Here is a 27,664-nt window from a genome sequence, read left to right as displayed (position 1 = left end):
ACTTGTGTCCTGGGCAAGACACAACCCATACAGCATAAAGGCTACTGCAGCAGTGGGAATGATGGTCATCATATACATTCCCATTTCAAGGTTGTCTCTCTCATAACAGTTGTAACAGAGCTTCAGTTTGCCTTTCTGCTAACAATCTCTCTATATCACTAGTTCATCTGCATTAGATCTAGATTAAGACAATGAATGTAGTGTCTTGGAGCTGTAAGTAAACATGCAGCTCAGTGAGAAAACTTCATTTGGGAGATTCACTACACTTCTGTATCACCTTAACATGGGGTACATCTAACTGTTTCAGGAAGTACCTTTGCAGTTTGTAATTCTGTTGCCTTGCCTTTGTTGATCATGAACCGTTATACATTGCCATTAGCCTGGTGTCAAACATGAGTTACTCTATTCTTCGGTAATAGACAACGAACTTGAAAAATTGCTTGAACAGTATACCGTTAAAATGTGGCCCCAGCATCTGATCTGACAGACTTGTGAATTTCAAATTCTGACAGAACTTTGTCTGCCTTTAGTATAATGGTTCTTGCTAAGGTTGGAGGCAATGGCTCTACTACGATATCCAAAATATTCATCAACTTTAGATAACTACCCAACCATAGAGTGGAAGACCTATTCTAGCCAAACATGAATGCCCAGAGATTCCTCAACTTCATCAATGCCAGTGCATTGGATCAACTGGTCGACACCCCTACGAGAGGTGAAAATATCCTGGACTTGGTCCAAACCAACATGAGTAGCCACTGTAGCACCTGTACAGTGTCATCCTCCTTGGTAAGATCCGACCATAAAGCGATCACTTTCGAAGTCACCATCTCCCCTGACCCCCCCCCCCCCCCCGGTCAGGGTCAGACAAAATAACTTTTCCAAAGCTGACTACAATCTCCTGAGAGCAGGTATAAGCATCTTCACAGCCACAGTCCCTTCAGTTGGAACTAGCACTAATGTCCACGTATACACCAAAAAATTATATCAGCACCTACAGAGCTGTATGACTCAGTAACACCTGACAGCACCAAATCATCTTCTTCAAGGAAGAGTAAACCTGTCTGGTGCACAGCAGCAATAAACAAACTCTATAATACACAGAAAAAACTGCTGTCTAGAACCAAGAAGGAGCAGGTGCCAAGTTGGAAGCAATCTCTCTGTTGTCTGAACAAACAAATAAGGTCACTGGTGAAATACTCTAAGGCTAACTTCAAGTCCAAATTGGCCACATCCACTAAGGACAATCACAAGGCCTTCTTCACATACATCGGCAATCTCAAAGTTAATACCCAAATCTGTTCTGAACTGGTGGTCAATAACACCACATACACAAACGCTGTAGATACAGCCAACCTGCTGGAAGATAGGTTCAGTGAAAACTTCACCCCCCCCCTTGTCCCCCCATCGATAAACCAGGTCGTTCCCAGCACCTGACCCCTCCTCTCATCACCAGGAAGCAGGTTTATAATGCCATCTCAAAGGCAAAAAAATAAGTCTTCATGGGACCTGACAACGTCTGTGGCTGTATCCCAACATGAACTCAGACATGAGTTCTCAGCTCCATTAAGCACCCTATTCAACCAAAGCCTGAGCACTGGCTTCATCCTTGCCAAATGGAGGACAGCCACTGTCATCCCTCTACACAAAGGTGGAATGTCCACTGACTCAGGCAATTACAGGCCCACCAGCCTAACTAGCTTGATCTGCAAGACCATGGAACGCATTATCATAGACCTTATACATAAGGATATTGGCAACCTCAAAATGGTTGACTCCACACAGTCTGGTTTTGTCAATGGGAGATCAAGCCTATTAAACATGGCTGACTTCTTTGAAACAATCACCAAAGACACAGACGAGGGGAAGACGGTGCACACTGCCTACCTTGACCTAGCCAAAGCCTTTGACACTATTCCCCACTCAGGCATAACAGATAAACTCTACAGGAAGTTTCAGGAGACTATGGCATACTCACTAAGAAATTCAAAGAATAACCAAAAGGGTAGGGCCGCTACAATGAAAACAAACAGCAATCAGATAGACAACTGAGCGGGAAGAGAAGCCATGTGAAATACATCTTGAAACTGTAACAGATACATTAGGAAATAGAAGTCCTTTTGTGGCATCAGATATTAGCAAACAGGAGTACAGCACACTCATCAGAGCATTAAACAGCTTTACAGCAGTATGAGGATGATTACACTAATGTAAACAAATGTATTCATAGAGTCACAGACTGTTACTCGGCTAATGACCTAGGGGGCCTTTGTAAGCCTAGCCAAGCTTTCCCAAAAGAATAACTATGTCCTCTATCCAAATAGGGCGAGGCATTTATAAGCTACCTCTGTTCATAAGGGACATGGGTGTCAGGCTGGGTGGAATTTCTTAGTCCCCATCCACTGGTCTACGTTGCTCTTAAAGTAGGTAACAGACAAACTCAGCTTCACATGGTTGGGAAGCCTGTTCCATGAGAGGGGTAGTCTCTGGGACACGCATCTGACTGTCCAGTACATTCTGTTTAAGTCCCAGACAAAATTCGGTTTACTAGACCTTGTATTTCTCATACTCTGACTTAAAAATATGTAGATGATTGTGGGGTTTTCAAATGCCTTCTAAGCTAGGCATAGATCACCCCCAGCAATCTAATGGAGACTAAGTAGAGGGAAAGGGCTTTAAGGCACTCTGAATATGGCAGATTTGTTATGCCTTATATTCTCTTTATAAGGAACCTCTAAGGTCGCTCTACTTGCTGCATATACCTGGTCAGGTACATACCAAAAGGAGCATTGTACTCTGATTGGTCTGATAAGGGCAGAATACAATGGGATGATGACCTCTTTGGACCTAAATGTCATGCCCTTACTTATAAGTAAATTTACTTCCTCACCACTGTGGCCATGTGGTGGTGAAAGGTAAGGCTATTCTCTGTGTGTGTACCCAAATCCCTGACTACTGTGTCGACTCTTCTGGGTATATTATCAACTTGATAATAAGCCAGGATGGTCAACTTCCCAAAGGGTACAATTTTGCATTTCTTAGTATTGAGTTTAAGACCATGGGTTTGGCATCATTTGCTAGTCAGAGATAGATCTTCTTGAAGAATGCTAATGTCTGCAGGGAAGTCAATGATAAACCCCCTGCTTGCAATCATCTGCAAACTTAATCAGCCATAAACTTTCAGCATTTGCTTCCATTTCAGAGAAATAGATGCCAAAAAGGAACTGGCACAGTACAGAGACCTGGGGGACTCCACTACTATCTGGCCTCTTGGTGGAAGTGGCCTCTCCTATTTTGACCTTCTGGGTCCTATCAGTGAGCCAGTTGGCTATCCAGTGGGTGACAAAAAGGTTTATACCTAAATCAGTAAGCTTGTCTATAATGCTTGAGTGGAATACTGTATCAAAATCCTTGGCCAGGTTGATGAAAGCTGTGAGCAAAGTCTTACCTTCATCCAGTGCTTTGGTGACCCTCTCAAAAATGTCCTGAAGATTTAATAGGCATGACCTTCCTTTAACAAAGCAGAACTGTGATGGGTCCAGCATTTGCAGGTACTCATTTATCAGGTCCATGAGGATTCTTTCCATGGCCGTACATATGAGGTTAAGAGTTACGGGCCTGTAGTTTCCCAGGACAGTGGTTGGACCTCCTATGAGCAGGTGAATGACTGTAGCCATCTTTCATTCCTTGGGTACAAAACCTGACTGAAGGCTCCAGTTGAAAAGTGATTCAAGTGGACCAGACAGGTTATGTTGCATCATATTTATTAAACATCCTGGGATGTTATCAGGGCCCACTGAAGCAGTGCTTCTGGCCTTGGAAAGTGCACTGATTACCTGTTCCCTACTAATGACTGGGGAGATTATATTATATAGTATTTCTTTTGGATTATCAAGAGGGGAGTGGGGGGAGAAATTTGAGTTGAACCTGTCAGCCAAAAGGTTGCCCATTGCCTCCAGTTCAGTGAGGATGATGCCATTTACAATAAGTTACCTACATTGTTGTGCATTTCCTTTGAGGTTACGGACAAAGACATAGAAAGCTTTGTGTTTTTCCTTTACCTGAGAAATCATTTTTTCTTCAAATTTAGCCTTTGAAATATTAATTATTATTACAGACAGTACATTATGTAGATTCTTATTCTACACTGACTGTTTCAGATTATACTACTGAACATTTCTCTCATGGTATTTACTCTATATTTTCTATATACTTGTTTGTATTCAATTTTGTATTTCAAGCAGATAATTTCTTGTACAGTGGAGCTTTTCTCCCTGGGCCTCCACTAAAAATGGGTTCTCTGTGGCCCAGGGGACTTTCCCAGTAAACAAAATGCAAATAAATAATAAATTATTAGCCCTCTTAGCTGCCTGTTTAGATTGGTCAGGGGGTTTTAGTGTGCATAGTCGTGTTCCTCCTAGGCTTGGACAAAGAATTTTCTTCTCCCACAAGTGTGTTGATCACAAACCTTCTTAATCTAAGATAACTGGTTTGGAACCCAAGTGCTTAAACCAAAACTAAGACACCTTTAGTATATCAGACACAAAAAGCCTTCAAGAGCAGTTCCCAGCTCAGAAGTGTGGAAGCTATCCTCTCTTGCCACAACAATATAGACCAGAAACCCTCGTAATGTAAAGTAACAAGTCTGGAGCCCTAGTGCTTAAATAAGAACAAAGACACCCAGATTAGCATGCACAATAAGCATTTACCAGCAACTCCCAGCTCAGAAGGGCCGAGGCTACCATCTCCTCCAGCAAGAGTGTACACCACAAACCTTCTTAATGTAAAATAACTGGCCTGCAGCCCAACAACCTAAACCAAAACTAAGACACTATTAGAATAACAGACACAATAAGTCTTCAACCAGCAATTCACAACTCTGAAAGGTGCAAGCTACCTCTCCTGCCACAAGAGTACAGACCACAAACTTTCCTTACATAAGATAACAAGTTTGAAGCCCAAGGACTTAAATCAAAACTAACAGGTTTAGAATAACAGTTACCATTTAATCAGGCTACTAACAAGCAGTAATAAATGCAGCAGATTAAATGCAATGGACACTTAAGAATGTGTAGCAAAAAGCTAAATGAAGTAGGAAGAAGCACAGATACAGAAAAAGCAACTGAATAAAATGCAATTTGTTTAGTAAGTGGGAAGGGAGGAAACAGAAGATAATTTAAGTTTAAAAGACTAAGGAGAGCACTTTCCCTGCTGATCTCTCACTGCTTGTAACAATAAGCTGATGAGATGAAACTGGGAGGAATGTTCAAAATTAGATTTTTAGTAGGGGTGAGGACCTCAAAAGCCACAAAGTTTAAAAGTATGACAGCAGTAGGGTGAGTAGGTGGAAGAAAATCAAATGTAGACTTAGATCATCAGTAGTTGGGCAGAGAACAGCCAGTCAAGCAAGCACTACAGCTAAATAAAGATGCCTCTAAATATTTCCAGTTAAACTCGGAATGCTATTTCTCAGCTCCTCCCACTAATTAGCTGGATGTTATTCACTGTCCATATCTCTCAACTGTCCAGATTTACTCATATGCCCAGATTTGTGCCTCACATCTTTGGTCTAGTCCTCATAAAATGTGTGATTTTTCTGGATTTTTGTAACAAATCAGTGATAATTTAATTCACTGAATAATGACAGGCACTTGAGTTTCAGACCCCATATCCTTCAGAAAATGCATGGTAACACAAGACCTTTTATTCTAACAACTTTCTAAATTTAGAAGAACAAGATTTAAAAATTGTTAGTATTTTTGGGTCATTGTCCCCCTAGTATTTCTGGCTTTGTCCAGATTTTTTACTGTCTGCAAAGAATGCTTTTTTTTCTAACTGACTCTAACCAAGACCTGTTAAAACTCGAAAAGAACAAAAAAAAAAAAAAAAAGCGATATAAGAAAAAGATAAAAAAAATTAGAAGCAACCAACCCTTAAATAAATAACTTCAATCTAAAATCAAATGCAGACAGAGATCAGCAATAGTCAGGCAGAGAACAGCAAGTCAAACAAGCACTACAGCTATTGGGCATATCTGCAAGGAACTGCTACCAGCAGAAGTGCTGACCTCTAAAGAAAGATTGAAAGACAAATAACTTTACAGAAGTAAAAGTCTGCTGTCACATAATCTATAAGGTGTATGCCTAAATACAAGTAAAACCACTTGGGTAGTGAAAATGTGTCTTTCTGAAATTCTCATTTGCCCACCTAAACTTAATAATTGATTAGAGTGGGCTTTTAGAGCATGCTGCAAGTGTCCATAGCTATTCAGAATACAAAAAGAAACATACCTTAATTTCTAAAGTACTCTTACAAATTTTTGCATATAACTATAAATGAAGCTTATATTTTATGACCTGGATGTTTAGATGTCTGACACATTTAGGGATATAACATTTCTATTTACATCTTCTGACATTAAAATCTGAGATAAAAGGATTAAGATATTAAATAATTTTGATCTGGATGTTGGGAATGTTAAATGACAATATAAAAAATAAGGAGAATGGCTGGGAATATGGAATCACTACCTTCATGAGTTGCTGAAAAGGTAAGGGACAGAGAGACGATTCAGATAAGCAAGATGTGGTTTGAATTTGGATGAGGAGTTTATGAAGGCCATCTCTGATGCAGACTAAGTATAATGCTGGAAGCTTTAAAATGTGAAATCGTATGATTAAAATAAGTAAGGGGTGTAAATGAAAGGACAGAAAGTATGGAAATGTCAATTTAATGTATGCTACATCAAAGTAATAGGAAGGACGTTAATGATAATTTTTGGGGTTATAGGAATGCAAATGAAAAAGGGATTTACAGAAATTTCAAGGAAATAAATTCTAAAGAATTAACTGTGACAAAAAAAAGGTATTTAATGAAATAAAAGAAGATGTGAATGGAGGTGAAAAAATGACATATGGGGCAATAGAGAGGAGACTGTGTAAAAAGAAACATGTTACACTAATGAGAAAATGTGGAGAAGATATCCAACAGGGATAGGGGTATGGGTGACAGTAAACCAAATATAGTCATAGGGAAGATGAGATGAAGTCTACGAAAGGGAGCAAGAATATGGATATGCATAGGTACAAAGATGGGAACAGAATAGAAATGGGGATGTAATGCAGAAATAATTCAAAGAAAAAAGTTGTTTTGTTATTATAATGCTAGCGCTGCAAGTAATGTTGCAACTGCAGGAACTAGAAGAACATAGACTTGCAGTCAGTTATGACTGCTTGGCAAATAAAACGTTCCCAGGCTAGTGACTCCACCCCTGACAGTGTACTACTTCCTACTGTCTCACCTGTTGTGAACCTAGCAGAAGTACCTCATGTGTGTGGATTATTATTCAAAGTTCCATGAAATAAACTGGCAGACACAATAAGTGCATATACTCTCAAGATGGGGATATCTGATATTCTTATATCTAATAATAGCCCACACTACGCAAGTCAGGAATGCTGAAGGGCTGTACACGAACAAGAATTCAAGCATATAATGTCCACTCCACACTATAATTAGAGCATTCCACTGCAGGTGCATATTCATTCAACACCTGAAATGTTAATGTTCAGAAGACTGAAAAGCAGATTGTCCACTTCAAGTATATTACGATGCCTGAGAATCATTGTAAAGTAAAGGAAAAACTGAAGAGAAACCAGCAGACACAAAAGTATTAACATAACTGAAAATGCAGGAAGTATATTTGCAGGATGGAGACAATGTTTGCTGCATTAAACTGATGCAATTGGTAAATCAGCTGAAATAAATGCTTGCCTAGTTCATAGGTAATGATGTCAGACTGTACAGAAGAAATTGCAGATCTATGTCTAAGGCAAGTACATAAAAGTCGATGCTAAAGGACAAAGACGAAGAACCAGAAGATGTGTCACAACCAGTCCTTTCACATGAAAACAAGACTGTGTAAATTATGATGGTCATGATTTCCAGCAAGAAACTTCTGAAGTCGTCTCCCCTAATAACCATGCATTTTAGTAAGAATAGTCCCCAAAGCAAGACCCGAATTCCAGTGTAGATGGGCCTGGTAAAAGTAAATTCTCCAGAAATGTCACAGCACTGAATAAATCAGATAGCTACATGGCCTGTTACAAAATTAAATATGATTTTAAGGGCAAACATCTGCATTTGTTTAGAAATATTTACATCAATATTAAACTTTAGAAATGTCTACAAACAGCCAATGCCAAGATTAATATAGCATTACAACTGACTTAAAATGTTCAGTGTAACATAATTCATGTGTGCCTTTTGGCTTTGTCATTTCAACAATTGTTCATAGGTTTTGTGGAACAGGTTTCAGATCCTCAGCCGTTGGAATATGTCTTGTATTTTAGGCCTGCCTCTCTGATTTTTATTTAGCACTTGTATCAGTTTATTTTCATGCCCTTCTCTGCTAGATAGTTAATTATGTTCTCTGCAAATTCAAAGCCTTTGATTACCTAGGCAACAACATTTTGTGGCTTTTTTTGTTGCTGACGATACATCAACTGGAAATCTAAGTAACCTTTGCCTTCTTAATATTGTAATAACTGTAGCCTAAACAAAGCAAGCTCCAAACTGTAATATGTCAATAAATTAAAGTTAAGGTTGTGCGTTAGGCCCGGCAAGCCAGCACGTAAAACTCTACTGCCAATCATTAGTGGACCGGAGTTCCGCTGTGGCGACCCCTAACCGGGAAAAGCCGAAAGACACACACACTCACCATAACAATAGAGCCATGTTGTCTTCTCTGTCTGTTTCAGCCTGTGGGACTTCGGATCTGACAAAGGGAGATTCAAAAGCCAAGGTTGTTTTGGATCTGCCTCCCTTAACCATAAACACCTTGTTCCTCCATCAGCTTCCTAGATTGAGTAACAGCAGGGCAAATATTATCCATATGTACTCAAGAAAGAAATGCTGTAGAAGTAGCTACAGCCCTACTTGGATGACCTTTTGGCTTGTGTAGAAGAGTCTTGCCTTTCAAGGAATATGCAAACAAAACACGACAAAACACAATCTGACAGCCAAGTGGATAAAGTTACTTTGGACATGGGAGAGCCCAGACTGGATTTTGAAAAGGAGACAAAGAACTGTCTAGATTTCTTGAAGACTTGGAATGGTCAGGATAAAATCTTAGTTGCCTATGCACATACAAACAATGCAAAAGATATTTGCCTTTGTTGGAAAATTTGGGAAAACACACAGGACAATTAATGGAACGGTTAAGGTTATTCTTAGAAACTTCCTTAGCAAAAAAAAAAAAAAGGAAATGTTCATACAAAGAGAAATCCTATCATTGTGGAACACTAAGTAGGAGGGGAAGAATCACCAAAAACAACAACTTCAAATCTGAGGAAGCTAAAGGTTCAAAAGGAGGACCAGCCAGAAACTGTAGAACAAAAAGCAGTTCCCAGGTAGGCATCAGAAGAAGAAAAGTACCTTTGAGAAAAGCCTTGGAAATTTTGACAGAAGCAAAGGGCATACCATCTCTACCGATATGAAAGTTATAAATGGCCACTAACTGAACTTTGATAGAAGAAAAGCTAGAGCCTGAGCTGAACAACCCAGCTGACCAACTCCAAGGGGGCAGAGAAGGGTCAAGTCCTCAAGCCTCTGCCACAAAACAAATCTTTTCCATTTACTGGTATATACTTTTCTAGTGGAATCTTTCTGAAAAGAGGACGATATATATAACAACCACCTGCAAAAGCTTAGGATTCCTGGTTATCAAGAGAACTGGAGGAACCATGCATTCAGCCTGAGGGACTGAAGACTGGGGAGATCCAAACAAGCTGGATAAGAGATGAAATCCGGAATGAGCCAAAAGAAGGGAAACCACACCTGGAGAGGCCAAAAAGGGGGAGATGAGGATCACTGAAGCTCTGCAATGGGCTGCTTCCTAGAGGAACTTTATTATCAGTGGAACTGGGGAATAGGCATAAAGAAGACCGGAGGCAAAGGAAATGTCAGAGCATCCCTGGGTGCCTGTATTTCAGGGGGAAAATGGCGTAATATCTGTCATACTTGGTGTTGGACGGGGACAGAAACAGGTTGCAGCATGGAATGCCCCAGCTCTAAAACATCCAAGCTGCTACTGTTGGATTTAGGGACCACTTGTGAAGGAATAAAATGCTCCAACTGAAGCTGTCAACCAGAATGTTGGACTTCCCTGGGATATGCGTTGCCACCAGAAACCGCAGAGAAGAGATCACCCACTGCCAAACCCTCATGGCCTCCCTAAAAAGAGGGTAAAAACATATTTCCCCTTTTGTTGAGAAACCAAAAAACTGATGTTATCCTGAGAAGGTCATCCTGAAAAACCTGCAATGATATGAGGATCACTCTTACCTCCAGAAAAATGATGTGAATGTGAGCCTCTGTGGAAGACCAACATCCTTAAACTGTCCTCCCTTTGAAATGCCCCACCCCAGGAGGAAGGCATCCATGGTGACTGTGGCCAAAGGAGAAGAAATTGCAGTTGCCCTTGTATTACTCATGGGAATGGAGACTGCAACCACAACTGAATCTACTCATGACATGCTCTCATCAGGTGTACTGGGAAATCCAGTGGATGCATTAGAAAGGACCCCCCAAACTACCATAGTCAATTGCAGGGTCCTCATGAGACATCTGGCTAGAGAGACCAGTCTAATGCTGCCATATGACCCAGAAGCCTTAGAAGTGCATGAGCCAGAGGTTTGGAAATTGCAAGTACTGACAGAGCCCGAGCTCAAAGACTGAAAACTCTGGAGCTTGGGAGCCTGGCAATTTAATGAATCACATCCAGATGACACCCTATGAACTCTAAGACTAGTAGAGGCTGAAGGCTTGACTTGGGGTAATTGACTGTGATGCCTAAGTTGTCGCACACCTGGAGCTGGGAATCTCTAGCTGAGATCAACAATGCCTTTGTGGCGGTCTTGATAAGCCAATCGTCCTGCTTCAGGAAGACCTGAAATCTCTGCAGACGGAGCCAGGCTGTGACCACTACCATGCACTTGATGAACACACCGGGGGCTGTGGTGAGACCAAACAGCAGGGCCCTGAAATGGTAGTGCTTGGCTCCCAGCTGGAACTGAAGAAACCTCATGGGAATGCTGATCTATCTGGATGTAAAGGTAGGCATCCTTGAGGTCTATCAAGCACATCCAATCTCCTTTCCTCAGAAAAGATAATATGGACTGCACCGTGACCATGCAGAATTTGGTCTTTTTGGTGAACTGATTTAGTCAGTTTAAGTCCAAGACTGGCTTGAGGCCCTTTGTTTTCTTTGGTACTAAAAATAATCTGAAATACACCCTGGATCCTATCTGGTCTTTGGGACCCCCTGAATGACTCGATTTGTGAGCAGTTTTTGGATCTCTGCATAAAATCTCTGATGAGGTGGAACAGCTGGGAGACATTTTGGGAGGTAGTTTGCAACTTCTATAAAGGGAATGACATAACTTATGGATATGACTCACAACACTCAAGTGTTTGAGGTGATGGCCTCCAAAGCTTTGGGGTGGAGAGCTAGATGACCCCTAACTGCATCCAGAGATAAGCAATCCTTCAGGACTGCTGAAAGGGCCCCCCCAGAAAAAGCCCCACAAAAGACCTGATTCTGTGGACAACCTCTGCCCCATGGAGGAGCATCCTGGGAACAGAACTGGGACTTCCTAAAGAAGAGTTGCTTCCCGGATCGCACGGGGGCAGAAAAGTGAACTCCAATGGTGGACAGTATCTTCCCCTCTTGTTTGCTTCTTCTCACAGTGTCTCTAATCTTGCATCCAAACAAGCAGGACTTATCAAAAAGGGCATCAATGAAAGATGCATTAAAGCAGTCCACAAAGTTGTACAATCACATCCGGTGTGGTGCCTCATGGACTCTCCATCAGCTGCATTAAAAATGAGTCTCACTGAAACATTGGCGATGGAAGTCAAAGTGAACAATTGGGTCTCCAGCTTCTTCTGGGCAATTGGAGACTTGTGTCTTGAGGGTGCTTGACACTTCAGTGACTAGATCTCACTGAAGCCTTGTCAAGTGTGATAAGTTGTTAGCCTTCAAAATAAAGAAGGGTGAGAGCATAGGATCACTTCCATAATCGATCCACTGCCAGAGACTCACTGTTCACGGGATGAATCAATGAGTTCTCCTTTTTGGTGACTGCTATCACCACAATGGCATTGATACCCAGGCCCCTGCTCCCGTGAGTACTGGCTTGGGGAGGAACCACCCAAGGCATGGATGGACCTACATCAAAGGCCTTCAGAAAAATTGACTGCTCTGGAAATGGGGCTTCAGTGGTGCAGCTCCTGCACTAGAAAAGCAGCTCCAACAAATCACCAAAGGAGGCATGATCACACAGAGATTTGGAGGAACCCTCTCCTTCCTTGTATTCAAAATGTGGGACTGCTCCGGGGAATCCAAGTGCTTCCTCTTGCAACTTCTCTTCCCTGAAATCTCCCACTCTGACAAAGCTAGAGAAGAGGGGGAAGAGTGGGGTGGCCCTGCCAAGGGGACAGCATGGAGGCTGGCTGACGTAGGCCCTGCCAAGGGGACAGCATGGAGGCTGGCTGATGTAGGCTATACATTAGCATTCTGATGACTGACAGAGGAATAGACAAAAACTGGAAGGAGGTGCTGGCTGGAGACATCCAACCTTTCTCTTGAGAAGAGAACATCCTCTAAACAATATCAAAGGCTGAGACAGAGGAGAGTCTCTCAGGTCTGAGGGTCCTGGAACCCGAAGGTATCGAAGACAACCCCATCCCCAAGGGAGCAGTGCCTAGACCAGATGTAGACATCACAGCTGAGCTGTCTAAACTGAAGCTCCATGAGGGAGTAACAATCCTGAAGCAGGAGCTGTTGACTGCAACACAGACACACTAGCCTCAATGACACAGCTCCGAGGTGCCAACAGCCCTAAAAAATTCAGGATCAACACTACCAAGGAACAGGATAGAGCCAAAGACTGCCAGGCTGTCAGATCTGATCCAGAGGGTGGTAGCTCGACTGGCCCTGAAGACCTAGGATCCAAATGGGGTAAGGGACGAAACCAGAAACATGGAGCCGAGGGTCCTTGTATCTAACCCGGACCCAAGGAAATAAACCCTAACTGAATCTGTGCCTGCAAAAATGGCCTCATTAGCTGTTCCAGAACAGAATGTTTGATGCTGCCCATGAGCTTGATGGCCAAGGATGGCTTTGAGGGTCTATGGGAAGAGGACCCCGTATGTCGGATCCAACCCAGGAAGGACTCCAGCAACCAAAGGGGAGGTGTACACAATTAACTCACTGTGTTTGGTCTAAAAGGTTCATAATGACACAAATGAACCTTATTTTCTTCCAGTTCTGCTTTACTTCCATGCTGAATTTAAGTGCTGAAATGTGCTACAGAAAGCACCTACCCACTACAAGCTGTGAAGCCACTAATGCTATCAACTGCATCACCAGAAGCATAGATCAATTATTTTTTGACTCCATGCAAGGGAACAGCTGCTCAGCCTACAGAAAATATCAGCACAAGCTTACGACAGTTAAGAAACTAAAATACAACCTATTTATTTTAGCATCAAAAGCCCACATTACACAATGAAGGCATAATACAGAAAATAAATGAAAAAAAAATCTTTGCACATGATCCTTAGGAAGCTTAAGAAATGGTTAAAGCATCCTGTGTTTCTCAAACTTTCAAGCCACAACATTGCTATCAAAACAATTAAAGTGCCTCTACAGAGAGACAGTCCACATTGTAAAATTTAAAATTTGCCCTGATAATTTACTAGATGACAAATGATTGTTCTTGGTTTACTATTCACAGCTGTAATGATAAATACATACAAATATTTCATCGCCACACAATATTGCCCTTCTAGCCTGTCAATATACCAAAATAGTTATCCCCATAATATTTCTAAATTGTTCTTAAAATATCTAAACAATTGCTTTCTTTCATATAATTTGGTAGTCTATTCTGGGCCTCAGCTACTCTCTCTCAGAGAGCCAGTTAGTACTTCTCTCATTCTGACATATCTCCTAAGCTGGTTGTCTAATTATTCTGTACTACCTTTTGATAATCTCAAACATTCCTAGAGGTAGTTCTCTCTAAAAGCCCTATATTCCTGAATAAAGTTTCCCCTTAAATATCTGTATGAGACACTGTACAAGTTCAGTACAGTGGTTTACTACATGAACTACAAAATTAAATGGCACCTCACCTAAGTGTCATGTTTAATCATACCCTCACCTCAGGCTTTGAGCCCAATGAGTGGCGCACAGCTATAGTTATCCCACTCCACAAGGGGGGATCCATCTTGGATCCCAGGAATTACCGCCCCATCAGTCTGATGGGCCTGATCTGCATGGCCATGGAATGTATTATCATGGAACTTATAAACAAAGATATTGGCAACCTTCAAACACTGGACCCCACCCAGTTTGGGTTCGTGAAGGGCCGATCTTGTCTCCTGAACCTGACTGACTTCTTCGAATCAGTCTTCAGAGCCGTGGATGAGGGTAAGGCAGTCCACACAGCCTATCTGGACCTTGTCAAGGCCTTTGACACCATCCCCCACTCTGGAATCATAGCTAAACTTACTAAGCTGGGCATTAATCCCTACATCACTCGATGGGTTGCCAACTGGCTTACTGACAGAACCACACTGTAAAAGTAGCTGACTCCAAATCCCGCTCCAGACAATTGACAAGTAGAGTACCTCAGGGTTCAGTCCTTGGACTGCTCTTGCTTGGCATCTACTTCTCTAAAGTACAGGCAAACACTAAGGGACTCTGGCTAACAAAGTTCGCAGATGACTGCAAACTGGGAGCCATTATTAAATCCCCAAATTATGTGGATACTCTACAAAAGGGCCTTACAAAAACAAATGCTTGGTGCCAGAGGCATGGGCTCAAGCTCAGTGCCAAGAAATGTATAGTTATCCCCTTTGGGAAAAAACTTGTACCCGTGAATTACCACATAGGTGGCAGTACACTAAACACTGAAAGTGTGATAACAGACTTAGGGACACAGGTGGACAGTGGTCTCACCTTCAATAACTGCATCGCCACAACAGTCAGGAAATCCTTCTATGTGGCACACCTCATCACTAAGGGCTTTTCATCCAGAAAAAAGGAGGTCATTGTTCCACTGTACTCATCCCTCATTACACCCATTATAGAATACAATGCCCCATTTGGTATGTACCTCTCAAGAAATCTGCAACAACTGGAAAGGCCGCAGAAATACCTCACTAAAAGAATCACAGGCCTAAAGCAGATGCCCTATGCTGACCTCCTTAAAAAACTCCAGCTATACTCTGTTGCATATCGTCTACTCAGAGGCGATCTCTGCTTAACATACAAGGCCATGTCAAACCCATAGCTGTTGGACATGCTACACTTAAAGAAATCCCAATCCCTCAGAGCCACACGTTCCAGGGATCTAAACCTTGCCATCACAATAAACAAAACATGCTGGAGGGATAGGTTCCTGACCCAGAGACTCCCCAGACTCTGGAATAGACTGCCCATACAAGTCAAGCAGAGCACCTCCTTGGCCCTCTTCAAAAGGAACCTTGACGATTGGATGGGAGAAAGGAAATTCACCCCAGGGATCACGTCAGTCGCCCTGCTAGACAGGGGTCCAGGGAAGTAAATAGTGTGGGAAGAAATAGCCAGGGAATTGTTATGGCTAGGCTTATATAGGCCCTAGGGCCGATAGCTTAGTACTAACCTATGAACCTAAGATGTTTTACTCTTTCTTAGATAATGGGCTAAATGCACACCAACACCCTTTGAAGGAAGAAACTTGGGAAATATGACACCACATACACAGCTGGGATGACATTTTAGTTATGCAATGGGAGGGAATTCTTACTGGGATGGAGCACACATTGAAGTCATGCATATCAGTGTGTGAGCCATCATTTCACTCCAGTCTGTCCAAATGATTGCTTTCCCTCTGGACTCCACCAAAGGGTGCTCAGCTACAAGCAAAAAAAAAAAAAAAAAATACCCCAGCCCCAAGGAAGGACAGCTGATGTTAGCTCCAAAATCATATTTTACCCGGTCAGCTTCCCAGACACACAAGCACTAATCTAAATCAGGTCACTCTGGGCTTTATTCCTTGTTATACTATTGATGTTGGCTGTGATATCTAGTGTGACATTGATATTTTTTCTATGGAACCCATTTATTGCCCTTTTTTATAATGAACTTCTGCACCCACATCTCTCTACTCTGTGACTATCTGATATAAATATAGAAGTCATAAATAAAGCTCATTTTCACTAAGGTATGCTATCACACTACCACAATTTAATGCATATAAAATATGTGCATATTACGCAATGCATAGTCATCAGACAAAGTGCTTTTCAGGACCGGGTAGAGTAAAAACTTGAAAAGTCAAGCAATGTATTGTTTGCTAGTATGTAATGACATAAACCCACCACAGAGAGACTCTGGGATTAAATGTGACCCTACACTGATGACTGTGGAGTAATCTCCACTTAGCCATACATCAAACGATAAACAAGAATCCAGTCTTGAAAAATATAACAGTAAATTATCTAGCACCACTGGTCCTGCTGTAAGTCTATAGAAGTTTTACTGACATAACAGATGCATTTATTTTCGTTATGGACTGAAGAATTTTGTAGAATCCATTTTCAAGAAGAAAATGATGCAGTCTGAATCTCTAATGAAGTCTACATTCCTATTTAAAAAAAAAACAAAAAAAACGCACCTTTGCTCTGGAGACTAAACTGCGCAGGTTCAAACGAGCAGATGACAGAATCTGAATGGCTTCTTGTGCACTGGACTTTGCCTTACTGCATTTCATAGACACTATATGAAAGTGATGGAGAACATATTAGCACAGCATATTCACACACAAATCAAGCCAGCAAGCAGCTTTTAATCACTACAGTCAAGGTCTCATAATAATAATAATAATAATAATAATAATAGTATAACATAGTTTAAGCTGAACTTTCTAATGATACCACAAAGATATGCATACAAATTCAGTTCAGAAAGGTCATACAGAAGCTGTAGTGAAAAAGATGTAAAATGTGAGCTTCATTGGGGTTCAAAGCTGGCATAATGGTTAAGGTGTCTACCTCAGAAACAAGGTGTAGGATTTGGCTCTCACCCTTTGAGGGAAATTAGCTAGGCTTACAATGGCTCACAAGGGCAACTAGCCTAGTACTTACCTATGAGCAGTCATTGCTTTGCAGTATTTAGATCAGCCTCTTCCTTATCCACACAAAATCTGCTTAAATCACCTTTAAAAGAACCAACCACGAATACTTATATGCACAACCAGCTCACTTGTTGGTTCTCTTAATCAAAGAAGAAACCAAAAAAATGTACATTAATAAGTGACATGACTTTAATTCTCAGTTAGTCAAAGGCCATAATGGCATATTCCTTTATATTTCAAAGATCAGTGATTTTCAGCATGACATCTGTTACTGCTACAGTACAGGACTACATTAGAAACACAAATGTTGAAAATGAAATGGCAAACGATGCAGATCTTATTCATCTTTGAGACAGCAACTGAAGATATAAATGTTGTTTGCTCTCTTGGGAATACATGTCATATGATTGAACAATTAAAACATTGAACCTAATTTCAATGAGACAAGAGAATCAAATGTCTTAATCGCTGAAAGCCGACATCAGCGAATCTCACTACATGGAATAGCAATAGTTAGCCAACAGCTGCAACATCAGCATCTTACTTGTTACTTTTGGTATATATAACACAATGGGAGTAAATATATATATATATATATATATATATATATATATATATATATATATATATATATATAGCTACTTTTGAAATGAAGGGAAGCTGTTGGCCAAGTATTGCTATTTGATCTGGTGAAATTCGCTGATGTCGACTTTCAATGATTAAGACATTCGATGCTCTCTTCTCATTGAAATGAGGTTTGATGTTTTAATCGTTCCATCATACGACATGAATCAGTCTCTTGGACATCCCTAGAAACTATAAAATTTTTAGAAACACAGTAAAAAAAAATAGACAAATTGTCATTATATGCCTATTCTGCATCAAAGAAACTGGAAGACTTTCAGAACGTGGCTACAAGAAGGAAAACATCATGTAAAGATAACAGGCATATCTATATCTAAAGGACTAGAACAATCTGGTATCAAACAGTTTAATTTTTAAAGATAGTGGTATATGAAATTATCAGAAAATAATTACTGAGAGACTGCAAATAGTCACCTTTTCCAACTTGATCCATATAAAAAAATCACTAAATACATTGTCTTATAAGATTTTTTTTACAAGCAGTAGGTTATCAGTAAAAAGCCTTTTGATGAAGTTCTCCTTGATTAAATTTGATGTGTGCAAATCCTTCAGTGAAATGCCATTTGGTTACGTGATGTATTCAGTACTAGAGCATTTCAGTGGCTTTATAATTAAAGCTAGCATTAGTTTGTAGGCACTGGTTAGCAGATGATGGGATACTGTACCTGTATAGTGGTTTGGGAAGGCTGCCTTCCACAAGGGGTTCTGTGGATAATTTAGTGTTTAATGCATCTCCATTTCTACAGACAACTGTTCACATTTTAGGACTTTTTTTTACTCTCTGGCTCAAATACATTTTTTTTTCTTTCTTTTCTTCGTTTTGAGAAGTCCATCAACAGCGAACTAAAACATGTTCTATATATTCTTAAAAATACAAAATGCTAGCCCAATGCTCTGGTATAAAACGATAAAGCCCTCTCTCCACCACAGATACCTCAGCTAGATTAGCAGCCTAGGAAGCCGAAAGGGCTGGGCAGGGAGGATGTGACTGAATGGCTGATACCAGCTTATTCTTCCCAGAGTGAAGCAGCTAGACCTGCTGCCTTGCTGACTCCTGTCTGCAAGCTGGAGTACTGCAGTAGCAAACAATTCATAAGGCTGGAGTGGCTGCATGCTGAATTAAGTTAAGAGATTTATGGGCAAAGACAGACCACAGCATAACACAACTACTGGCTGTTGTGGGGAAGGGTTAGATGGGGACTAGGTGGGGAATCCATACTATTCTCATGCTGGACTACTTCCTATCTCTTGCCCTGGGGGAACTAATGGGTTCTTCTTCAGATGTAAGGACAAATAGATCAACTGGCAGAAGGCAGAAGAGACACTGGTTTTGGTAAGCCAAAAAAAGATGTTGAAAAAGTTCTGAATATCAGGAAAACAAAAATATTTACATATTTTCTAGTGATCATAGAATACGGTGATAATGATTGTAGTTTCCTGAAAAGGAAAACTACTTTTCTTCTACTGCTTAAAATCTGCTGGCAGAATACAATTAAACTTAACCTATCCAGATATCTTTAAGTAAACTTTCACATTCAGTTTGCAAAACATCTGACAAAGGTTTGGAAACACAACAGTGCCCAGAAAGTACAGTTGTGTACACTTACCATAAATGTAGATGTTCGAGTGTATTCACTGTTACAGTCATTACATTTGGGTAATCTGCTGGCAGGTTGCCTTCAGTCAGCCTGATTAACAAAGTCTTGGGTCCTGCGTCAGTTGCTGTCCCTTTTTCCATGACATCAGGTCGTCAGGGGTATAAAACATGCAGCTGACACCATTACATCAGTTTTTCTTGCCCCCGATGTCAGGTGACCCCCAACCAGGGAGCAAATAAAATTAAAAACATAAAAATATACCTCCAAATGAAAGCAAATACACCAAAAAGGCTTTTAAGCATAATAAAAGAAAGTAGAGGTATAGTAAGAGAAAAACAGGGGGCTGGAGGGAGGTTAACCAGGACTGCAACAGTGAATTCACTCGAACATCTACATTTACGGTAAGTGTACACAACTGTACTATGTTCTTCGTGTTTCACTGTTGCAATCATTACATTTGGGTAGATTCCCAAAGCTATGGTTGGGAGGATGGATTTATACAGCATTAGGACCAGCTATAAGGCCCTACAAGACTGCAGTGGCAAAGCCAGCTCCTGATTTAGAGAAAATTGATAAATGATAATGCTTGGTGAAAGTATGTATTGACCTCCAGGTAGCAGCTTCTAGAACATCCCTGGTAGGAACACCTCTGAGAAAGGCTGCAGAAGTAGATGCAGCCCTGGTGGAATAAGATCTGATCCCCTGGGGGATAGGTTTTCCATGGTGCTTATAGCAGAAATGAATGCAATGGTTTATCCATTTAGAAATGGTTTGCTTTGAAATAGCCTTCCCCTCTGCCCCAGCAGCAAATGCCACTAGCAATTGTTCAGATTTTCTTCGAAATTTAGTTCTGTCCAAGTAGAATCTAAGTTGTTTGTGCATGTCCAAGGAATGCAGAATCTGTTCCCCTTTGTTCTGTGGATTGGGATAGAAGGTTGGCAAATGAATGTACTGGTTAACAGCTACACTGGAAACCACATTGGGCATGAAGGATGGATTGGTCCTCAGAGATATCCTGTCCGCATGAAAGATGATGAAAGGCTCCGCTGCCATAAGGGCCTGTAATTCAGATATCATTCTAGCTGAAGTGATTGCCAAGAGGAAGGCTGTTTTCCAAGAAAGAAATTTTAAGTCTGCAGTAGCAGCTGGCTCGAAAGGAGATAAAGTGAGCTTTTCCAAAACAAAGTTAAGGTCTCAGGCAGGGGCAGGAGCTCTCCTGGGTGTTCTCAGGTTCTTTGCCCCTATGAGATACTGTTTAAGCAGGGGATGAGAAAAGAGGGGTGGTTCTGTGTTATAGTGAGCTGAAATAGCTGAAGCGTGGATTTCAATAGAGGAAAAAGACAGGTCCTTGTGAAGCATCTCAGTTAAGTATTGCAAAATCTGAGATAAAGTGGGTGCTGCTGTGCTCATCCCTAAAGATTGGTTCCAGGCACAGAATCTTTTCCATTTGACAGCATAAGATTTTCTAGTACTAGGTCTTCTCGCCTCCAAGATGACATCCATCACAGGTTTGCTGAGGGATGCTAAGGGTGAATTTAAGTGATTAGCCAAACTGCAAGGTTCAATGTTGGGAGCTGAGGGTGCAGAATTTGGTTCTCCTGCTGAGACAGTAAGGAAGGTGTCTGAGGCAGGTGCCATGGAGATATTTGTGACACACTGAGCAAGAGTGGATACCAGTGTTGGCGTGGCCAGTCTGGAGCAATCAAAATCATTTTTGGTTTGTCCTGTTTGACTTTTAGCAGAACTTTGGAGAGCAGAGGCAGAGGGGGAAAGGTGTAGACTGACAGGTTTTTCCAGCTGAAGGACAGAGCATCCACTTTCCAGGCTTTTTTGTGAGGAGTCCTTGTGCAAAATTTGTCCAACTGGTAGCTCTGGGTGTAGGCAAATAGATCTAAGTCTGGGCTCCCAATCCATGGTTCCAGTTTCCACTCATGTGGGTCATTGAGATTTCTGCTTAGTCCGTCTGCCAGTGGATTCAGTTTTCCTGGCAGGAATTGAGCTTGTAGTTGCACTTGGTAGCTCAAGGCCGTGTTCCACAATGCCATGGCTAGTCTGCAGAGGGGGTAGGAATGTGTACCCCCCTGCTTGTTTATGTACCACATAACCGTGGTCTTGTCAGTCTTTACCATTAGTTGTCCTGGATGAATGTAGTCCATGGAAGGCTGTCAGAGCATTCTGTACAGCTAACATTTGTTTTTGATTGATATGTAGGTGCATTTGATTTGGGTTCCATTTGCCCTGAATGCACTTCCCTGCCAGGTGAGCCCCCTATGCATAATCTAATGCGTCTGTAGTTAGGGTTTGGGTGGCAGGGGGTAGTGTGAATGGCAGTCCCTTGATTTGGTGGCAGGCCTCTGCCCACCATAAGAACTCCAGGTGTAGGCAAGGTATGATAGGAATCATTGTTTCCAGGCTGTGACAATGTTGACTCCACAGACTTTTTAAGTACCACTGAAGTTTCCTCATATGCAGTCTTGCATATGGAATTAGAAGAATGCAGGAGGCCATGAACCCCAAGGCTTGCAGTATTTGTCTTGCAGATAGCAGGGTTTTTGTGGCCACTTGTTTGAAGTAAGTTACCAAATGAATTTGCTTTTCTGGCGTGAGGAAAGCCATCTGGGCAGTTGTATTCAAGCTTGCACCCAGGAATGTAATCTGTTGAGAGGGTAGCAGTTGTAATTTATTTTCGTTTATGGTCTACCCTAGACAAGTTAGAACCCTTTTTACAAACGCCAGATGATGTAGGTCTAGTTTTCTGCCTGAATTAGACAATTGTCCAGGTATGGATATATTTGAATATTTCTTTGCCTGCAAAATGCAATTACTGGAGCCAGGTACTTTGTGAATACCCTGGGCACAGTAGACAAGCCAAAGGGCAGTGCTGAGAACTGATAATGCAAGTAGCCTGCTTTGAAGTGTAGGTATCTTCTGCAAGATTCTCTGATTGGGATATGCAGGTAAGCTTCTTTTAAATCTAGAGTTGCCAACCAGGCAACTTTGCCTAGCATAGGAAGTAACTGGTGAAGAGTCAGCATCTTGAATTTTGGAATGTCCAGAAAGATGTTTAGAGTAGACAGGCCCAGAATTGGACGCCATGATTTGTCTTTTCTGGGTACCAGGAAAAGCCTGGAATAGAAACCTTGTCCCTTTTCCTCTTCTGGTACTGTTGAAAAGCCCCCATGTTTAAGAGGGAAAGTACTTGTTTCTGAGCCTCTGCCCACTGATTTGGGGGCAGGTCTGGCCACCCGTTTGGTGTTGTCAACATGTGGAAATGAAATCTGTATCCCTGGGACACTATATTTAAAACCCATTTGTCCTGGGTTATGAGTTCCCAGTTTTTTGCATGAAGAGCAATCTTTCCCCCCAAAGGGGCGGCTAAAAGGTAAGTGCTTGTTAATTTTAAAGGAAAGTCATTGAGACTGTTTACCGTAGGGGGGTGTCTTGTTATTTCTAGATTTGGAAGTGGAGGCCCCCCCCATTGCTTAGCTCTGAGAGTCCCTTGGGACTGAAACCTGGTGCTTTTGGTGTATCTGGGTTTGGCTTGAGTGGGTCTGGAAGGAGCTGGAAAGGACCAATTCTTAGTTGGCCAGTGCCTACTAAATCTTGGAGGTTGCACTTGTAAGAAATATTTTACAGTTTGCATAGATTTAGCTTCATCTTCCATTTTTTTTAGAACTTCTTCAGCCTTATTGCCAAACAGGTGGTCCTGACTTAAAGGAGCATCCAACAATTTTGCTTTAACATGATCTGGCAGAGATTGTTCCTTAAGCCAAGCGTGCCTTCTAAGGGCAGACCCAGTAACAGCAGCCCTGCAAGAAGCCTCTAAAGAATTAAAACCACATTGCAAAGTATGTTTTCCAACTTGTTCAGCAGAATGCAATAAATCCGGTAAATCTTTATTTTCCACACAGAAATCAACATCATTGTCTGTTTAAGCAGTCCCATAATATGCTGTTGGTATTTTAGCATATGAAATTGGCATTTTAAAGCCCTGATTGCCAAGGTGGCAGAAGTATAAACCTTTTTACCCCATCTATCCAGAGCCCTGGAGTCTCTATCAGAAGAGGTAGGATTTTTAGCAGTAGAAGCCTTAATGCCCTTAGGCCCCTGAGAAATGGTTTCTGGATCCGCAACAGGATTTTTGAAAAGGAACTTGTGGGACTCAGGAACCCTGTAGTATCTGTCAGGTTTACTAGGAGCCGGAGGCAGGGAATCAGGGGCCATACTGGATTCCGAAAACACATCAACAATGTCTAGTACAGGAGGTATAGCCAAAGGCCTATGCTGAGGTAGAAGAAGGAAATCCCTAAGCCTCTTTTTAGATTCAGAAAATTCCTGACTTTCCCAGTGGAAATGCTCCCTTAAGGTATGTAAAGTTTCCCCAAAAGAAAAGTCCTCTTGGGGGGGGGGGGGCAGAGGGAATGGAATCCTCAGCATCAGAATCCTCATAAGTAGGTACGGACAAATCCGGATCATTGGAAGAATTAGAAGAAACAGAATCCTGATCAGAAGAATCATAGTCAAGCTCAGTCCTAGGCCTTCTAGAAGGGTGGGGGGGTTGACTACCCCTGATTAGAGTAATAAGATCTTCAGCCATTTTGATCATTTGTTTTTTAGGCATAGGGGCCTGAACATGTGGCCTGGGCATCAGTTTTTTAGACATAGATCGAGATTTAGGCCTTAGAATAGAAGGTGGTGTCGGTTTAATAAGCAAGTCTGTAGGCCTGAATACACCCCCAGAAGCCGGTGCCTGCACAGCGTCTCTGGACCCATCCAAGGTAGAGACATCCGCGGGTTCCATAGGTGAAGTATCTCACTGCATACCGGACTCCGAATGGGTCTCAGTAGAGGCCTGCGAGTCAGAGGTAGAGGGTTTCAGGGGCTGCGAAAGCAACTCACTGAGTATCTGCGAGCTGGCGACTGGCTTAGGAGAAGCATCGGCAGTTTTGGACCTCGACGGCCTGTCTCTGTCTTTTTCTTTGCGTTTTTTCGGAATTTCGGTAGTCGGATGGCTAACCAATGTCATTTCTAGATAATTAAACCGAGAACCAAAATATTTAGAGGCAAAAATGTACAGATGACGGACAGTGCGCTGATTAAATAAAGCACAAAACTGACAGCAAGGTAAGTCGTGGTCAGGACCTAGGCAAGGAATACAGTACAAATGAAAATCTTTAGGAGGTATTTGCTTTCCACAAGTAATGCAATTATTAACTTTTACTGACATCGGTAAGGAGCAAAAAAAAGTTTCCCCAACGGGATACTTAGCTTTAAGTTGAAGACTTTGGTTCTGAAACTCGCAAACGAAAATTTCAGGGGTCAGCCGACTGGCACTTACAAACTGCTTCTGCTTCAGGCACCACATGTCAAGAAAGACTGATGTAATGGTGTCGGCTGCATGTTTTGTACCCCTGACGACCTGATGTCATGGAAGAAGGGACAGCAACTGACGCAGGACCCAAGACTTTGTTAATCAAGCCAACTGAGGGCAACATGCCAGCAGATTACCCACATGTAATGACTGCAACAGTGAAACATGAAGAACATCGCTGTAATCTGTATATAAATGAAATATCTACTACACAATCTTCAAAAAGTTTTCTGTAGTTTCTTTGTCATTTAATTTTCCCTTCAGAATATCTGTTTTATCCAATTTAGAGTCAATTGGGAGCCAGAGTGTGTCCCAGTGCCTAATCACACACACACACACACACACACACACACACACACACACACACACACACACACACACACACACACACCTTTAAGCAAGTCACAGGATGGCCAATTCACTTACAATCAGAGCACCTATTGAAAATACACACAACATGAAGAACTTGCAGACTCTGCACAGTAAGTGTCCCTTTCAAGAACCATACTAAAAGACCAATTTCTATGAGACAGTAATGCTAAGAGGTGCACCCTGGGCTGCCTGTTTTATGTTATTAAAAAAATCACTTTACTCTTCATCAGAACAGTTGTTGTTGTTTGTCTTTTGTCTTTTTCCTGGTAAGGGGTCGCCACAGTGGAACTCAGGTCCGCTAATGATTGGCAGTAGATTTTTCGAAACACTGAGGTGCCAGCTCAACACTCAACCTTCAACAAAGGCATGTCCATTTATGCACAAATGTCTTTCGAACGCTACCCAACCGCGGGGAGGACATGCAGACTCCACACAGAAGGCACTCCCAAGTCACGCCGAGAATCAAACGGGAGAACCTCTTGCTGTGAGGTAACAATGCTACCGCCGTACCACCACAGCATTTAGTGCGGTCTAAAATACACAAGAAAAGCATGGCACCCAGGAACCCTACAGTTCTTTATTACATCTTGTTTCATTTTCTATAAGTGCTACATTTCGCTACTCTATTACTGTGTACTAAACAGTCAATATAATACTGAAAATTTACTACTCTGACACTGTTTTCCTTCTCGTCTTTATTTAGTAAACTTATATGTGGGATAAAGTACAAAAAGGTTTTTATAACACATCACCGAATTAGATTTAGTGCCCATGAACGTGCTTGTTATTATTTAACTTCTGCAAGTTAAGTCGTTTTCCCAGCATAATTACTTACTATGTTTCAACATAAAAGATAATATTAAATGCCGGTGCAGCTAAAAGTAATGTCACATTTGTTGCATATCCATTTTATCCTGCTAAAGGCTAAATAAATGCATGCACGGATGCCTTAGATAATTGTTTGATTTACATTAAATGTGTTGCTTTTGTACTCTTTATGTATAGTTTGCTAACACTGTCTGGATTATCCTTAAAGTTGAAATTAACCACTTAATTCTAGCTTCTTTCTAGGATTAAAACTGCACTTTACAAGTATTGGCTAATTTAACATGCTGGGCTGCGTCAGTTTTACTGGATTTACTTTAGTTTTGTTTTTATAACAGTCCTGAATTTACCTGGCACAGACTTCATCTCAGCACTTATTAATGTTCTTGGATCATTACTCATGCAAAACAGTTTCACTTACTCTTACTTTTGCTACAGTAGGCTCTAAGCACTGGTCAGATCTGGGAATGGATTAAATTCTGTACATGGCATGTTCTGTGCTACATCAGGTTTCTGTGTAGCCTCATGCTTAACCTAAACAGGGAGGGCAGTTTGGCAGAGTGAGGGTTAACCCTTAAAGTCTGGCCCTATTTCCTTTGGGTGAGGGACAGGAGAAACAGTGAGCTGCAGAACGCTGCTCTTATTTTAGGAAATACATATTAGTTGTTTAGAACACTATCTTCTCTGACAATCTGCTCAGGTTTACTGTTCTGCCTCCTTTCACTGTGTGGTACCCACAGCCGCTAGGGTGAGAAGTGAACCTCACAAGAAAGGAAATATAAGGTGGGGCAAGTAAATTTAACAGGATTTTTTAAAATATGTTATCTGAATAGCATTTTGCTACATACTTTCTTCTAGCTGATGGTATGCAAACCAAGCTAAACAACCACTTTTAGCAGGGCACTGTTCTGGAAATGTATTACTGCAGATTTTCGATTCCAAAGTTAAGCTGCACCTTTCACAGAAAGAGAGATCCAAACTGATTCAGAAAGACCCACACATTTAAATTTGTAGTGTCTTTTGGATGTGCACCTCGTGTGCTAATTTAATTTTTCACATTAATTCTGGCTCACTCAACACCCCGAAGACTCACTTTAAGATGAGTAGCCATTCCAGCTCACAGATTCAAAAGGTACACTGCACTGTCTCGCAGTTCAAATAATGTTTATGCACAAACCTCAAGCTAAGACTGCTGCAGATTTAACCACTGGGTGAAATAATGGTTTTGCTGAAGTTTTCTCTTAAGAATACTAAAACTAGTGAACACTTTGTATATATACAGGCTGCTAGCTTGCACTATGCTTCAAAAAGTGGACAGCATTTTGACCTTAAATCCACATTGACTCCCTCATGATTTGCATTATATATAATTCCTTTAATTTTTTCCCCTGATAACTGTATAGGCTGTAGTTCAGGGAAAATAATCCCCACTCTGCTGATGTCCAGGTAGTCTCTGTGGTATTTACTGAAAGCTTGTCTCATTCACAAGACACTAACAAAGGTGCCACACACACACTACCACAATGAAAGCTAACACCTGTATATAAATGTTTTCAGTATGGGTTCCTGTTGTACAGTCAATAACCATAATCACCACCCTCAGCAATGTGAGAATATAAGTGCAAATACAGGCAAATATTGAAGTCCAAAACTGCTTTATCTTGGAGCAT

The 27,664-nt window shown here is 41.4% G+C and overlaps 1 protein-coding gene across 2 annotated transcripts in view; it reads right to left on the bottom strand.

Annotated features, from left to right (window-relative positions):
• Positions 1–27,664, bottom strand: part of TTC27 (tetratricopeptide repeat domain 27) — a 2,723,583-nt gene that overhangs the window by 37,676 nt on the left and 2,658,243 nt on the right. For both annotated transcript variants that reach the window (XM_044058498.1, XM_044058490.1), the window contains one exon: positions 16,725–16,825. In XM_044058498.1, coding sequence (XP_043914433.1) covers positions 16,725–16,825 — 101 coding nt within the window. The remainder of the gene's footprint in view (positions 1–16,724; positions 16,826–27,664) is intronic.

Source organism: Protopterus annectens, chromosome 1.part2 (genome assembly GCF_019279795.1).
Source record: "Protopterus annectens isolate FY-2018-M chromosome 1.part2, PAN1.0, whole genome shotgun sequence".
Lineage (NCBI taxonomy): Eukaryota > Metazoa > Chordata > Ceratodontiformes > Protopteridae > Protopterus > Protopterus annectens.
This window is presented reverse-complemented; position numbering and strand designations above follow the sequence as displayed.